The sequence below is a fragment of the Anser brachyrhynchus genome (assembly GCF_964034855.1).
Source record: "Anser brachyrhynchus genome assembly, chromosome: 2".
NCBI lineage: Eukaryota > Metazoa > Chordata > Aves > Anseriformes > Anatidae > Anser > Anser brachyrhynchus.
The window spans coordinates 42319272-42334857 of NC_137695.1; the positions used below are offsets into that span (position 1 = coordinate 42319272).

Consider the following 15586-nt stretch of genomic DNA (forward strand, 5'->3'; position numbering starts at 1 on the left):
GTTAAGCCTTCTGTGCCTTATCCCAAAATCTCCTGTTGCTCATAGTAATTAAGTGTATCTAAGAATATGTTCTTTGTACTGGAATGGTTGCGTAGATAGTACTGAAAAGCATAATCCAAAAATTTTGTATGCATAGCATATGGTAAAGCAGCTCAGTAAGAAAGCGTGTTTTCTCACTGCACAATGAAAGCCAGCACCACATTATGCTGACTGGCAGAAGCAATAAATACCAGAACTCATTACACACAGAAGTGGGTTTCTTCTGTAGACTTTAGAAAAGGCAGAAAAACGAGTTGGTAGGGGCAGTCATAAGAGAAAAATGCACTGAATATTTATTTCTACTTGACACAATCAACAGTATTCAAGAAGGCATTGTCAGTAATGACATGAGATGTGGAGGTAGTAACAGTACTAGGAAAAGCCCAGTGCCAGCTGACAGAGCTCCGTGGGGATTGTGGCACTCCATGTCTGCCCCAGGGCTTTGCTGCCCACAGCCAGCATTCACCTCTCTCACTGGGTGCCTGGGGGAGCTGGCTGCCCTTGTACCACACGTCCAAGTCAGCCCATAGCGGGGTCCCACACTCTGAGCTGAAGGTGCAGCTCAGGTCCAGCCTGCCTCAGCAGTGCTCAGGACAGAGGATGTATAGATAAGATCATTTCTAAGAGTTATTTCTGCTGGAAAGCAGAAAACCTAGAAACACACAATTCAGGCAAAAGTTCCATTAAAGTCAAAGGTTGCCCTTTGTCCACTAATAAATCAGTATTCTCAGCCCTTCCCAAGGATGCCAAGCACCGTAAGTACGCTAGGCTTCCACAGTCAATACACTGTATTTGTTAAGCATTTCAAGAGAAACATTTGGAAAAAAAAAAAAAATCTCCACTTCATCAGTGGTCACAAATGCATTCTTGTTACACACATTCTTGACCACACACCTGTCTCTTGTACAACTGCTGCACACATCTTTAAGTGGGTTAATTTCCCCCCAAATACCTCTATTCCCTGATATTCATAAGGTATGAAAAATATTATGGGTGGAATCTTGTCCCATATAAGGGTTAACCCTTTCTGAAGAAAAAAATGTCACCCTTTCTTTATAAAAAAAAATCAAACAAAAACCCTTCACACTTAAAAAGTTTCAACTGTTCTGAAACACTAGCATTCAATGAATTTCAAATGAAGAAGTCATCCATTCAGCAAGAATTCTGAGACGCATCACTTTACAGCTTTAGTCAATGTTTGGAACATCAGTAAATGTTACTGAAAGCCATCAATTAACAATAAGCTGTCTTCTGCCTGGTTTCAAAAATCTTTGAGTAAGCTGGGGCCATCAAGCTCATTTTAAAGTTTTATGTTGCATTTGGTACTGTTTGGTAAACTTCTGTATCCTGGTCCTACTGCTTGAATAACAATTTTACGTAAGTTTCAGATTATGAAACTGCCATTAATTACCTTTTCATAAAATTTCTGATACACGCAGTCAGAACAGAAGCACCACATAAGGTTCTCTCAGATAAACTAAGTTTGCAAATAAAAAAGTTAAGACAGCTTACGCCATAAATTTTTAAATAGCATTGCTTCCATCTTGGTCCATTTTACATTAAATATTTATTTTAAGTATTTATGTAAAAGGCATTAGCTTGTTTTTAATGGCTTCTATTTTAAAAAGAACTTTGTGTTAAAAAGAAATGCTAAAATTAGCATGGGAGTTTCCCAAAATGGATTTTAAGCATTTAACTATAAGCTATTGTCTGCTGCAGATGTTCTCAAAGTAAATCGTTCAAGTTTAAGTGCTGAATCACTTTGTTTATTCCCACTGTCTAACCTCTAATAGTGGATTTACAGCTTCGTCAGCTTTGGAGGATGAATATTAGATTATCTATCCTTTCTTGTTAGAAATTCAAGGGTATTCATTTTTCAGTACTGCTTTCTCGCTCTACAGAAAAAAATAGTTGAATATTAAAAACTTATTCTTTGCTGCACCATTTCCTTCAAAGATTATTTCATTTAAGGTTCAGTATTTATATAAGTATCATCTACTTTAAATTGGCTACATAACAAGGGAAGCATGGCTAAAATGAATTGTATGATTCCCTGCACGTACTCCACTTCCCATGGAAAAGTCACTGAAATTACTGAAGTCTATACTTCCCATAGACTAACACCTAAATCATAATACTAAGTAAATCCAAGTCTTTAGGAAAGCTGTCTTGTCTGAAAATGTTTTGATTACTTTAAACCAGAAAATCACACCCATTTTATAATACTATACAATGCCTTTTGAACAAAATAAAACCAAAATCAAAATAGTACTACTATTTTAATCTTATGAATATCTTAGTATATATACAAAAAATGCTAACTTTGTTCTAGTATGAAAACTGAGTCTTACTCCCTCCTCCTCAGTCTCAACTCTGTCAGAAAGGCCGTAAATGCAGATAATATCTTTCACAGAAACATACAAAACATCCTGTCACCAACCATTAATGAAATGGGGTACACAGGAGGGTTCCTCAGCTGTTGAAACCACTGTTTGTAGAATGAGTAGTTTTCCTCAACAACAATGGTGGTATCAGAACTGCTAATTATTTTTTCTCCCCTTTTAAATTTATGCAGTAGTTAGTTAGCCAAGAATATGAATTTTGAGATGCACTAGTTCATACTTCTTTTTACACTCAGTTCCTGTTAGGTTACCATCAAGAATTGAGAATTAACTTCCAAAAAGACTGGTCTAGAATTCTGGGTGCTCTATTGAGTTTTATGCCTATACAGTCAGCTTGGCAGATTTCCCTCTCAAAAGGCAGCCTGAAAATAATTTTGATAGCATTTAAGCACTTAACTTTGCAATAAGCAATGCTAATAATATAATAAATCAAGGAAAATTACTCTTCCTACATAGAAGTCTCAATACTGTACAAATGAACAGGAAAATAAGTCATGGAACTTGCCTGTGGACATGCAGATACCCCATGGCAAAAGTGTATCATATTGTGTAACCGTAAGTTTCAACACACAGGTGACAAAGGTGTAGTAATGCAACCTAATTCCAACATTTACTTAATCAAGATTCCACTAAAAGTCATATTAGGAAAACATCCTTGATTTTTGTAACTTACACAGAAGAGCTGAGCAGAGATATTACTGAAATATTATATTTCTGAGCAATAAGGACAAAAGAATTTATTCTGTACCAGCTGCTAGCTTAACTGGTACAAGTGAATATTTTTTTTGCTGTTGCATATGACTCAGAGCATGTTGAACATACCTAACATGTCCAACTGTACTGTACCTGAATAGACATGTTTTCACTTTGCTCTCAGGTCAATTTAAATTAACTTTGCAACTCAGGGATATCACTAGAGCCAATGGGTGAAAGATGGCCTCCAAGAATCATTGATGAGCATCCTAAATTAATTATATTTTCAGAATTAGTTTCATACCACTTTATTCTACTTTTTGATCACATAAAAAGGTATAATTTCATAAAAATAGCATTTTGAAATTCTTCTCTGTTAAATACAGTTCTTTTCTGGACCATTAGGGGGTCTTCTAAAGACTCAAACATTCATTCCATAGTTTGAGAGCCGTGAAAAAACGTGTTCTGTACTGTCTAAATTAGTGCAGCCTATTATTAGGGAACATGAGAAAGTAAATACTAAGCATGTTTTTAAAGGGCCAGCAGCTACAACGTCCTGTTAAGTTACATCTGTTCACCTGCTCCTGTGGAATGTGTTCTCTTGAAAGTTTTCACAGGAACTACTCATGGGTTTTAGCACAGTCACAATTTAAATACATCTAAAAGGTAGATTAGTATTAAACCTACCACCTAAAAACAAACAAATGAAAAAGTTAGCAGTACATTGTAACTTGTGGTGGAATTTAAGTTCTCTTTGTTCCACCAAAGCCCTTTTATAGTACTGAAACAATTTCTGACTATTTACAACAACTGCAAAACTTGCAGAGCAAGTTTTCCACTTAGATATATTCATTTCTAGAGGGAGGAGAAAGTGCAGGATTATTTAATTATCCATCCTTATCAACTAAGATGAACAGAAAAGCACGGCTGTTTTCTTAAAGGAAAAAGATGGCTTTAAGCCACCAAGGTATCAGAGGTAATAGGGTCACTTGAAACGTAAACACTACTTACACCTGCCACAAGATAGTGTTAGAGTAGCTACTAAATCATCTTAAGTTTTGAAAGCTGCTTCTTGGATTTATGGCACAGAAAACTAGACTACTGAGACGGACACTCGACCTCAGATTGTTTCTGGAACAAAGCCTCTGTTATGTGTAAACTCCTTATCTTTGCTATGCCTGTAACTGGTCGGCTAAGAGTAACAGAAGATAGCCCTTTTCCCTTAAGCTAGATCTAGTAAATGTATCCACAAATCAAGCTGAAAAGCCATCTATGCATTTGAAAAGATACGACTTAGTAACATCAAGCTAAACATAGCAACTCAGGTTTTAGAGCACTTACCTAAAACATGGTTCTTAACAGAAAGATGGGATAAAATACCTCTGCCATTACTATTCTTGCCTTACTTCCATTCCATCCTTACTTCGCTGTTATTCTCATTCGTTCCAGCTCAAAGTGTCTGGCATCAAGCTAAGAACATTAGGTGCTCTTAAAGATGCTATTTTAAGCTGTTATTCCACTTTCTAGCTCTTCTGTAAACTGACATTTGTTATTTCAAAGTATGGACTTACAACTTCGGTAAGAAGTGGTACCTTAATTTATTACACAGTCTGCCCACAATTGCATTTTACCATTTCTACCTATTTCTCTTTTACAGGGAGAGTTGCAAAACAAGTAGCCTATTTCTAACCTTTCTAACCTAAATACTGTCACTCTGGATATGTACCACACTTTCCCTGCAACCATTAACAGAGTCCTAGCTCCAAGATTTATTTTGTATTTAGCAACTAGTCTGCTTTCCATTGACATCACATTGACATTCCCATCAAAGTTACCAGGAAATAGTTATCCAGTACTGAGAGCACCAAAAAACGTTGCTCCAGCATTGGCAATAAATTATGCCTTCTGCAGCATCAAACCAATCAGCATCAGTTTGTAGATGCTTTAAAGCTGCTAAATTATCACCTATCATTGCTGGCTTTCAAGGTTTGGTTCTTCACATCATAGCTGAACTGAATTAATTGATTGCTGCCTCTCCTTGAAAATGAATCAACGCACACTTCTGGAGCGGTTCCAAATTCCTAGAACTCCTTTTCAAGTCACCAGAAGAAAGAAGCTGGAAGACCGGACTGAAACAGCTTCAGTTCTTAAAACACTTACAATACTTAATGCTACTGTAGATCTTCCTAAGCCTACAAGAAAATTTTCACAAGTCAATAATGAAAAATAATACTATCTGGAGTTTCCTACTGCTTGCAGACAACAATTCCATTTCCCCCCTTGTAAGATTTTAGTACCAGAATTAAAAACAAAGCCTCCCTCTCTCCCCCCAAACCCACATGCCTACTCTCATCATCATAGCTTATAATTAGCAATCTCATAATAAACAGAGCTCTAAGTTCATATAATTTATTATCTAAGACACCCTGAATCTAAACAATTCCTTTTGGTGAATCTCAGAGAAGATAAGTATACCAGTCAAACGACTGTATTTACATACATTTCTCTTCAGTACAGGAAAAAAAAACTTCTTATTCTTACTTCGGAATGGTTACACCACTGATAAAAGTCAAAATACATGCTGTCCCTCCTTTTCCCCATTCTACTATAAAAAAAGACCATTTTTCTTACAGATAATTAAGAAACTACAGAATAAATGTAATTACAAAAAAAGAATTCTGACTACTACTAAAATATGTGCCTATCTGAAGCTTCAGAAACACGTGTTAATCCTACTGCAATACATTTTTTTTTTTTGTCAGATGCTTCTTATTAGTTATGTTCAATCTCTGTATAGCCAGCACTCTCTTTAGAAAATGACACTGTCTCGCTCTGAAGAGAGCATGAGGTAGCCAAAGAAAGAAACAAGGCTGCATGGCTAAGAGCAAGGTGGGACAATGAAATCTCTTCAGTTCCTCCTTTCAACAGCTGTTATGTTGACTCAAATGCTCATGAAACACAAGTTTTAGTTTCACCGTAATTTATTCCTTGGCCATGGGTAAGAAGACAGTGGGTATTTTCATAGTCAGCAATACAATGGCTTAAATTGCCTCCAGAAGCCTTAACCACTGCCTTTCCATCCCTACCTTGTGTCCCTGCAGTGGTGTACTGGCTGAGGCATTCCTGCGCCTGTGCCATGCAAGACCAGGGAAGCGATCCGGCTGCACGTTCCCATGTCATTCCTCCTGGTGCTGAGGCATTCCAGCTGCTCAGCGCACTGACAAACTACTCCAGCTGAATGCCTGCCTCCTCTTAACCCTTGCCTCCCTGCAAAAACACACCCGTGCTTTTTTTGGTTCATCTCCCAGAAAAAAGCAAGAAAAGGAAATGAAGGAGGAAACAGCTTAAATCTGCACTTAAGATTTACCTGCAAAAACAGATAGCGAAACAGCTTCACAGCAGCTTAACCCTATCTGAATTAGCATCATTGCACTCCCCACCTCTACCTCTCAGCCTTATGCTCATACCTCCTCTCAGCACTGGCAGACACCCACCTGTGTGGCAAAATGGTTCAGGGTGCTCAATTCATGAGATCTCTCATTATGTTCCTTTGTCAGGGGTGTTTCTTCTTCTGCTGGCTTACTACATTTAACCACGCTTGTTGTACGGTCAGACAAACAAAGTGTCAGCTCAAGACAGAAAGCAGTAACAGAGAGAAGGGAACAGAGCAAGAATATGACTGCAAGAGCAGCAAACAACTTTAATCACTTTAAACTGTCCCTTGTTAGACTACAGTATAAGAAAATGAGACATCAACCTAAAATCAACTTTTGTCAGCTAGAAACTGCTGCTATAAGGGCTCTCTGCTGTTCTGAAGCAGTAAGAGTCAGCAGTTTCAGGAAATACTACTTAACTATCTACTGATAGTCTTCAGCATTTCACAAATGTTAATTAAGCTTCAGAGCACAGGAAAGTAGGATTTTTACCCTGCATACCCCTAGCTTTTTCCTCTTGCATCACTAAATGGCATACGTGAACTTTCAAGTCAATCTACTTCCTTTTCAAGCCAGCAAGAAATTACACCTTAGACAAAATATCCCATTTTCATTTTGGCATATGAAACTGACTCAGTGCCTTTTCTTTTTTTTTTTTTTTTTTTTTTTTTTTTTTTTTAAATGTGCTATGTGCTTAACGCAGGGTTCTGGGTCAAATAATGATTCCATAACACTTCTAATTGATTGTAGACAGGATGTACGATTCAGCATGGAACTAGAAGCAATGTATCTGCTTAGTCAGTCAGTATTTGAAGTGCATGACTACAGTCACAAGAAGTTTTCAGAAAAGAAAACAAACAACTTCCTCATGATCCTTGTTTCCCTGAATTTTGATTCTGAAGAAGTTGACATCATTCATGCTGGGAAACAACTTGTTGAAAGTGATTATTTCTTCAAAGCTACATTTTGATTGTTAATCTTGGAAGCAAAGCTTTCCAAGAAAAGCTTTGTAAATATCTTTTAAAGACTTCTTTTCAGTGACACATTTAAAGAACACTGAGTATTTATTAGCATGTGCAGTGACAAAGACAGCACAGGTCATCTGCAGTTCCACGGTTTTAGTTCCTAGAATTGTGTGCTGGCCATAAAATTCTGTTTCTTTTTAGTGATACTGGTTGCACTCAAAGGAAAATAGATATTTTATCCTGCAGGGAAGAAAAAGCAGGTTAAACAAACAGAGAACCCCCACAAACTTACTCTCTAGTTCTTCTTTCTCAAAGTTTGTATTGATAGTAGAGCTGATTTTGCCCATATCCACAACAGCTTCTTCATCATGACCCTGAAGGAACAAGAGAGAAGTTTAAGTTAAGAAAATCCAAATAAAACTAACTTTTTCTAAATTCCTGAAGATGTTCTGCTGTTCTGGAAGCTATCAAAGTTTTCTAAAGTAATAAAAGTTCACCTCTTAGAAACTGAGAAAGAAAATATAAATGAAAAGCTACGCATAGAATTCCTCAAGAAAACATTACTTTGTACTGAAGGAAAATGTCTTACTGCTTGTGAAAGCATCAGTATGATTAAGGCTAGATAAACTACATGTCACAAAATAACGAAGCAAATTAAGCTACTTATTTGTTTAGAGTCATCGGGAAGGACAATTCAAAACTTATTATTTACACAAATAATTGCTACTGTACTTTAAGAGATGCTCCTACAAGTTTAAAAACAGAGTCAGCTGTCCTGGCAAAAGGCGAAAAGCTGGACAAAAATTCACATCATATTTAAATTCCAGCCAGTATCATAATAAAGAGAGGGAAGGGAGAAGGGCACAAAACACAACAGCCGGACAGCCTGAAAAAAAGGCTCAAAGCAAATGCTGTCTACAGAAATCGAAAGCCATTTAACTTAATGCCAATGAACAGAATCAGTGAACATGAAGTTGTAATGGAAAACTAGAGAACAAATCCAGGGATATGCTAAATACCACAGAATTTCTTTTTGCAATGTTCTCGATTTCATCTTATCAAGGATCAGGACGTACATTTCAGGATTGGAATCCTCTCCTAGCTTTACATTCAACGGCAGTGAATCTACTTCACTAAATTAACTAGCAAATTTTTCAAAGTTACAGCAGTTCACATTCAGAGACCTTGAACATGCTTGCTTAGGGAAGTACTCCTGCGTAGGATTTTCTGGCACAAATAAGGAGCTTTTATGAACCAAAGGTTATATATAAAGGGGTGGCAAAAGAGTTAAGCTACACAACTCGAGGGCCTCTTCTAGACAAACGGTTTTGGAAAGATCAAAATAATCAACTGCTCACTCAGCTTTCAGCAAGAGGCTTGTTAACAAGCCACACCCCATCTAATTCATGCTTTTTATGTACAAGGTTAGACAACGGCAGTTGCAAGATGATCTTTTTCCATTTCTTTACTACCAAAACCATACTACTCATAATGCAAAAACACAATATTTGAAATACATACAGGTTCAAGGACAAGTTTCTTATCTGCGAGTGCTTTCTCTAATCCCATGTAGCACTACGCAGAACACATCACTAAAACACACCTTTACACCCTGCCTTCGGCTCAAACCTGACGAAATAACTTAAAATAACTGAGCTGTAGAAAGCACCATGAAATTTGCCTCTCTCCAAATGGTTTGCATTTCTTAGAACAGTTTTTATTTTCTTTTAACAGCTCACAGTATCCAGCCTCCAGGCAGAACAAGATCTCCCCTTGAACTGCTGCTGCCTGCCCTCCCATAGAGTTTTGCTCTGCCTCTACCATCTGTAGTAGCCGGCCAACTGCTGGAGAATGCTGGCCCTGCTCTTCCTGCTCCTCCAGGCAAACCCTTTTTTCTTCCTCCCCTAAGTCAGATTTATCGATCATGAAATCAGATATAAAGAGCTGTGCCAACTGCTTCCATTTATTTACTTAAATAACTGAATTCATTTCTCAGCTCACCAAACTGACTTTCCTTGCGGCTATCTGACAGCCAGACCCACCACAAAGCATCTGGGTGCTCACCCCTGCTGGAAGCTGCCCAGTGCCACATTTTGGTAGCTCAGTGTGGGATCTATAATAATGGTTTTGTGATGGAAAAAAAAAAAAAAAAAACCACAACCCTGAATCGGGAGTCTTACCGGGACTGGGAACCCTAACAGTGGTGATATTCACTAAAACTCTCATCTTGGAATCACTCAACAGCACAGTGCTCTGAGTGTAGAACAGGCTTGTCTTCTCACACCGAAGTGAGGAGGATGAAAATCAACATACTTGTACAGCAGCTGTAAGCAAAAACCCCTCTCCCTACCCCAAAAAAAACAACTCAGCACAGCTCCTCAGTCTCTCTAAAACAGATATCTACTACAGTGTATTACACACCAAAAAAAAAAAAAAAAAGCCAATCATTGACTACTAGGAAAAGTAGGTTAAAGAATATGAAGATGACCAATGCCTGGCATATACAGGAAAAAAATATTTTCAGATGAGGTTTAAAATGGAGACAGTAACAAGTGTCTTCCCATTTGGGGGAAGGTTGTAACAAAAGCAGCTACACCACATAGGACATTAAAAGCAGCTGGCTCTGTGTAAATAAGCAAGATACAAAATAAGGCATAGCACATGGCAGAACAAGTTTATGAAAACTAAAGGAGGATTCTCTGGCCTTAAGAATGAGTTTTCACGGCAGGTGTTCCACAGTAACTCCATTTTGTCACTGCTGTATTGCAAGGGCAGAGATGTGCATGCACGTTAGAAAACCAAACTCCTTCATGGCCTAGACCACTACCGTTCAGTTTAGGTGTATCTGATGGGGGCAACTGTGTGAAACTGTTACCAAGTCGTATTAATAAAGTAGAGGCAGAAGTTCAGAAAGTGTCAGAGCGTGGGGAGGGGGCATTCCTGCCTCCTACACACCAAAATGGGATTTAAAGAGCCCTCCAGAAGATGCCTTCATAATGTAATCAGCCTCTGCCAGCTCTTTGGTAACTGTTCTGGAGGTAGGGAAAAAACTGTTGCAGGGGAACTCTCAACTCTTACCTTTACTGAAGATGTGTTTTTCAACACAACTTGGGGGGGAAAAAAAAAACATGCATAAAGCTTATAGCAAAAGAGGTCTAGAAGCAGCATTAGAAAGCTTAAATTTGGGGCACCATCTGTTGGGGCACCAAATCCATACAGCAAAGCATTTAACTGCATTGGTAAGTCCACAATGCTACCAAGGAGGAGTGGAGCATAGCTACTTTCCAATTTCAGTGACCCAGAATTAGAAAGTTACATGCTTGTAGTACACACCACTTTACAGAATCAGATATGCATGCAAAGGCAGCACATTACTAGAAAACTCAGAAGCTAGAGATAAAAATAAAGATAACGTAGCTGACTAATAATACTTAAGTGTCTTACATTTTGAGAGTGGGAAAAACACACTAATATTTGGGAAATTGCTGTCAAAAAAAAAAACTCTTCTAATTAATCAATAATTAGCTTCATGGTTGCAGTCATATAGCCAGCCGAAATATCCTAACTTCTGTTTTTCTTCCTCCTTAAAAGCCCTTTTAGGATACCTGGAAACTTGCCAGATACAGAGTTTTCTAGCAATAAAGGACAACAAAGATTTTCTCCTGATCATTGCACTGACTACTGCATGCTGAAAGTTACACACACACCATGGAAAATTCATGTGCAATACGAGATTCTGTTTGGCCCTAGTAATGTTTTGAAACCGTACTTGCTGAATCCCTTATACCATGCTATTAATATTTATCATCCTTTGCTTTTAGTAAGAGGTACTTTGCCAACTTCGTACGTACAGAAGCAGCCTTCAAAACCACACCATGTGAAAGTAACGTCTTTTGAGATTAGATTACAGAAAGGCATGCATGCCCTTGCAAACCATTCTATCACTATCTCAAAGTACTCAACATATGCAAAGACTCTTCCAAGAATAAACCATTAGCAACCACAAATATCATACATGAGAAAGAGTATCATTTATAGCCTTTGTTTAGAAAAGCACAAAGCATCATTTTAATGCAACCGTTTGTGATGCCAATAGCAAATGCTGTCATAAGATACGTTTGCCTTAGGTCAAGTAAAAACAAATTTAAAAAAAAAATCTAGTAAGTTAAAGTAAGTTATAAAACTGATTCCGAGCTACTACTGCCTTTTCCTTGCTAAAAATAAAGTCTGTAGGGCATAGGTTTCCAGTAATTATAGAAGATCTACCATGTCAGTTTAAGGCATAAGTGAGAGAAAACTTTCAGCTGTTGAATCAAAACTTGTGCCCATTTCAGTTATCTTTTCATTTATAAACTTTTTACAAAGTAAGAAAGTTCAAACAAAGAAGGTGGAACTGTTTACAGTTAGTCAACTTCCCCTTCTCAGACACATAAAGAGCAAGCATTATAGCATATCTTAGCAAGCATTCCTCTGCAGTTTACCATTGATTTCTCGTGAAACTTCACGTACAGTAATGCCACAGATGCCCCAAAACAGCTGACGTAGATGAGTCAAAGCAAAATTTAAGACTCATTTCTAACATGTAACTTCTATTTTTTTCCTCAGTAAAGAAACCGAACAACTGAGAGGAAAAGAAGAAACAGCACAAGCAGCAACTATATCAGCCTTCCAAACTTTCCCTAGCATAAAAATCAAAACCCTTTCGAACTGCTGTAGACCAGACAAGACTCTTTTTGGCAGCAGAATCCAGCTAGGATTCTTCCTCTGGATTTTCAGATGACTTTTTTCAGTCCAGGAAAATAGAATGAATCCCTTTTTATTGCAGACAAACAAGTATCCAAAAATTGCCCACACCTTACTCATCTACCTTCCCAAACATCCGCCTTCATTCAGTACAGTACGCTTTTTGAATCTTAAATGTCAACACTACATGTTTCATAAGAGTACTATTTTTAAAAAAAACATCAATCCTAAATTACATGAAACGAAGGAAAACAGTCAAGTTTGCAAGGATTAAGTTGTCAATCTCAACTGCAGCATGCGTCAGTTATCATCTAGTAGACTGGCACAAATATGACGCACCGAATATGAAATGTAAAGGAAACTTTCCACTGCCATCTGTACAAACTCTTCTCGCCATGCAGCTCGCCTAACCTTACGCAGTCACATACGCATGACAGACCAGAGGGGCTCACTGACAAACAGCATTACCAAATAACTCCTTACAAGAGAGCTGTAGATGTACATAACCATGATTAACAGAAAATGAGAGTTCTTGCACAGGGTATTTTGCTCTTCATCCTTTCATCACCAAAACACAGGAGTAGTTAAGCTGGATCACACCACCCATCCAAACCAGCATGCTGTCTCCAAGAGGATACAACAGAAGATGCCTACACGAAGTCCCCAATAAACTTAAAAATCAGTGCAAACAATTTAAAATGGTCATAGACCTAGGAAGTATAGTCCATCAAAAAGATTTTTCTTTGTTGTATCATCAGCCCTCACTTTGTTGAACTTGTATTCAGATGTAAACAGATGACACCTATCATAGCTCCAGTAACAAAACAAAAAAATAAAAAAAGTAAAAGGAAATAAAATACCAATACTGCTCTGCTTTAAAAATAAACCTTAAGGTAGAAAAAGAAACTAAAACCTTTATTTTGACCACGTCTCGCATAAAAATAACTGACGAGAAACTACAAAACCTGAATTTGTACTTGTTTTACAGATGTGTGCACAAGTGCGCATGTATGTTCATATATATATAGAAGACTTGTAATATATAGATGTATAGACACATACATTTGTTTTGTCACATTACTACTGAAATTGTGCAGAATAATTAATAACCAGTAGGGTAATTCATGACATGTTTTCACAACAGCTGCTCCTATACAGTTTGTTTCAGAAACATGCATTTCTCTTTTCTAAGCACACTTAACTGTCCATGTAGTCAGGAGGTAAAATACATCTCCAATTTACAGAATATATGTATAGCCTCTCATCTACCCATTCAGTCTCCCATAACTGCAAGCTAATAAGCAGTAATACTTCAGAATGAAGGGGGGAAAAAAATCAGACAAGGCCAATGTACATCCTAACCTTATATGACAAGATCCACCAGTAGTGGCAACCCTGGAAGTGAATATAGAAAAGAAGCCTAAGAATTAGTATTTTTGTTAATGCCATCTATGACTCCTCTCTAAAGATCTCGAGGCCCATCATTCTACCTGTGGCAGCTGCCAGCACTAGGTCTATGCTGCAGCTCTTCCACTGCCACCCTTACAGGGCACTGGCTATCCTTAGGTAAAGGGCTTTTGACCTGGTTCACCTGGAGGAACAACTAACAGGCAGCACTTGGGAAGTTCTAAATATATTGCTTTACCTCTCTGTCAGATTGATTCCCCTTTTAAATCAGAGGTAAGACGAGCCTATGGTGGGGAGGAGGGCAGGCTTCTCCAGTTGCTGGCACCTTGAAGGACAGACAGGATGTGAAAATCCAAGTTCTTTCTAAATAGTAGTAAGTGAAGGTATTATTCAGCCTATTAAACAGCTCTAGCAGAGTTACGGGAATGGCCTATAAATGCATTTTAACTAAGTCATTTGGGCATGGTATCATGTCCACGAGGATACTGTTTCTTCGGAAGTTGCCGAAGCAGTGCAGTGCCACCCGCTCTAAATTAAGCGGATCAACCTGACAGCCACGTGAAAATGCACCGAATAGAACGAGGGCCTGTCCCATTTGTTGGCATACAATTTTTAGCCGGCCCTGCCCTTTAAATACACACAGGTAAGAATAAAACAAGTAATAATGTGCAAACAGAACATTTGCCAGTTTCAGAAGAGGAAGCACACTGTACTAATAGGTTCCCCTTGGTCCTACGTGCCATGTATTCATTTGCACAGAAACAGCTGTTTTCCAGATATATTTTTCCCTATTATCAAAGCAGTAGCTATTACCCAAGCACTAAAGGCAAGACTCAAGTACAGCTCAAGGGCTTTGGGTATCATTGCCCCCCCTCAATTCTTCCTGTGGTTATACGATTACTGCATTACACAACTGTCCTCACATGTACATGGGAACCCCTCCCAGTCTCAGCAATATTCTGAGCCACAAAGGGAAGTTTGGCACTTGGATTTCAGTAATACCACAGCCACAGCGAGAGAGGTTAAGAATATTTGAAGAAGTTTCTCTGTCCTACTAATCCTCTAATTAACTGCTCAGCTTATCCTGGTAAATACTGAACTCCCACCAATCCGCTTCTAGAAGATTTACAAAAAACAAGGAGCTATACAAAGCATCAGTTTACATATATATATATGCCCAATAGGTATCACTAAACTTCAAAAGACTCTACAGGAGTTGCATTTTACTTTTTTGAAACTGTATGTGGAGTAAAGAATGTATATAGAAATGTATATAAAAAATTGTATATATACTACTTAAAAATAATCACCATTTATGGAAAATAAACAGTTCTAAACATGTTACTATTTTAATACATTTTCCTTCCTGCACAATTGACCATTTAATGATTATAAATAATTAGTTTATAAATAATTTCAGTGTTTCTAGCAGACATTAATCAGACCATTGCCATGCTGAGCACCACAACCTGCAAGACAAGCCATGGCCCTGACAAATCAGACAACAATAAACACAAGGCCATTTACAAAAGGAAATGAGAAGAAAATAACACAAATAGGAAATGTGAAATAACACAAAAGGAAATGAGAAGGAAAAGAAAACACAAAAAAAGACTGGTCACAATAGAGACTTGCCTTCAACTATACCACACTACAGCTGTTTGCCAAACAACAGGGTTAGAATGAACACAAGAAAAAAGAATGGCTCAATTAATATTATATCAGAAAATGACTAAAATACAAGAGAAAATTAAATTAAAATGAGAAGCCCATTTGAGTTCAATCTGTGTGTTTTGCAAGCTGGAAAATTTACCACTGTGAATAATGTCACCAATCCAACACAAGATATCAAGTTGCATATTTAACAGTCTCGTAGTCATTTTGCAAAGTTGCATTTTATCAC

General features: G+C 37.8%; 1 protein-coding gene across 7 annotated transcripts in view; it reads right to left on the reverse strand.

Annotated features, from left to right (window-relative positions):
* Window positions 1-15586, reverse strand: part of SLC4A7 (solute carrier family 4 member 7) — a 144993-nt gene that overhangs the window by 49878 nt on the left and 79529 nt on the right. For all 7 annotated transcript variants that reach the window (XM_080579123.1, XM_080579127.1, XM_080579122.1 and 4 more), the window contains one exon: window positions 7826-7907. In XM_080579123.1, coding sequence (XP_080435249.1) covers window positions 7826-7907 — 82 coding nt within the window. The remainder of the gene's footprint in view (window positions 1-7825; window positions 7908-15586) is intronic.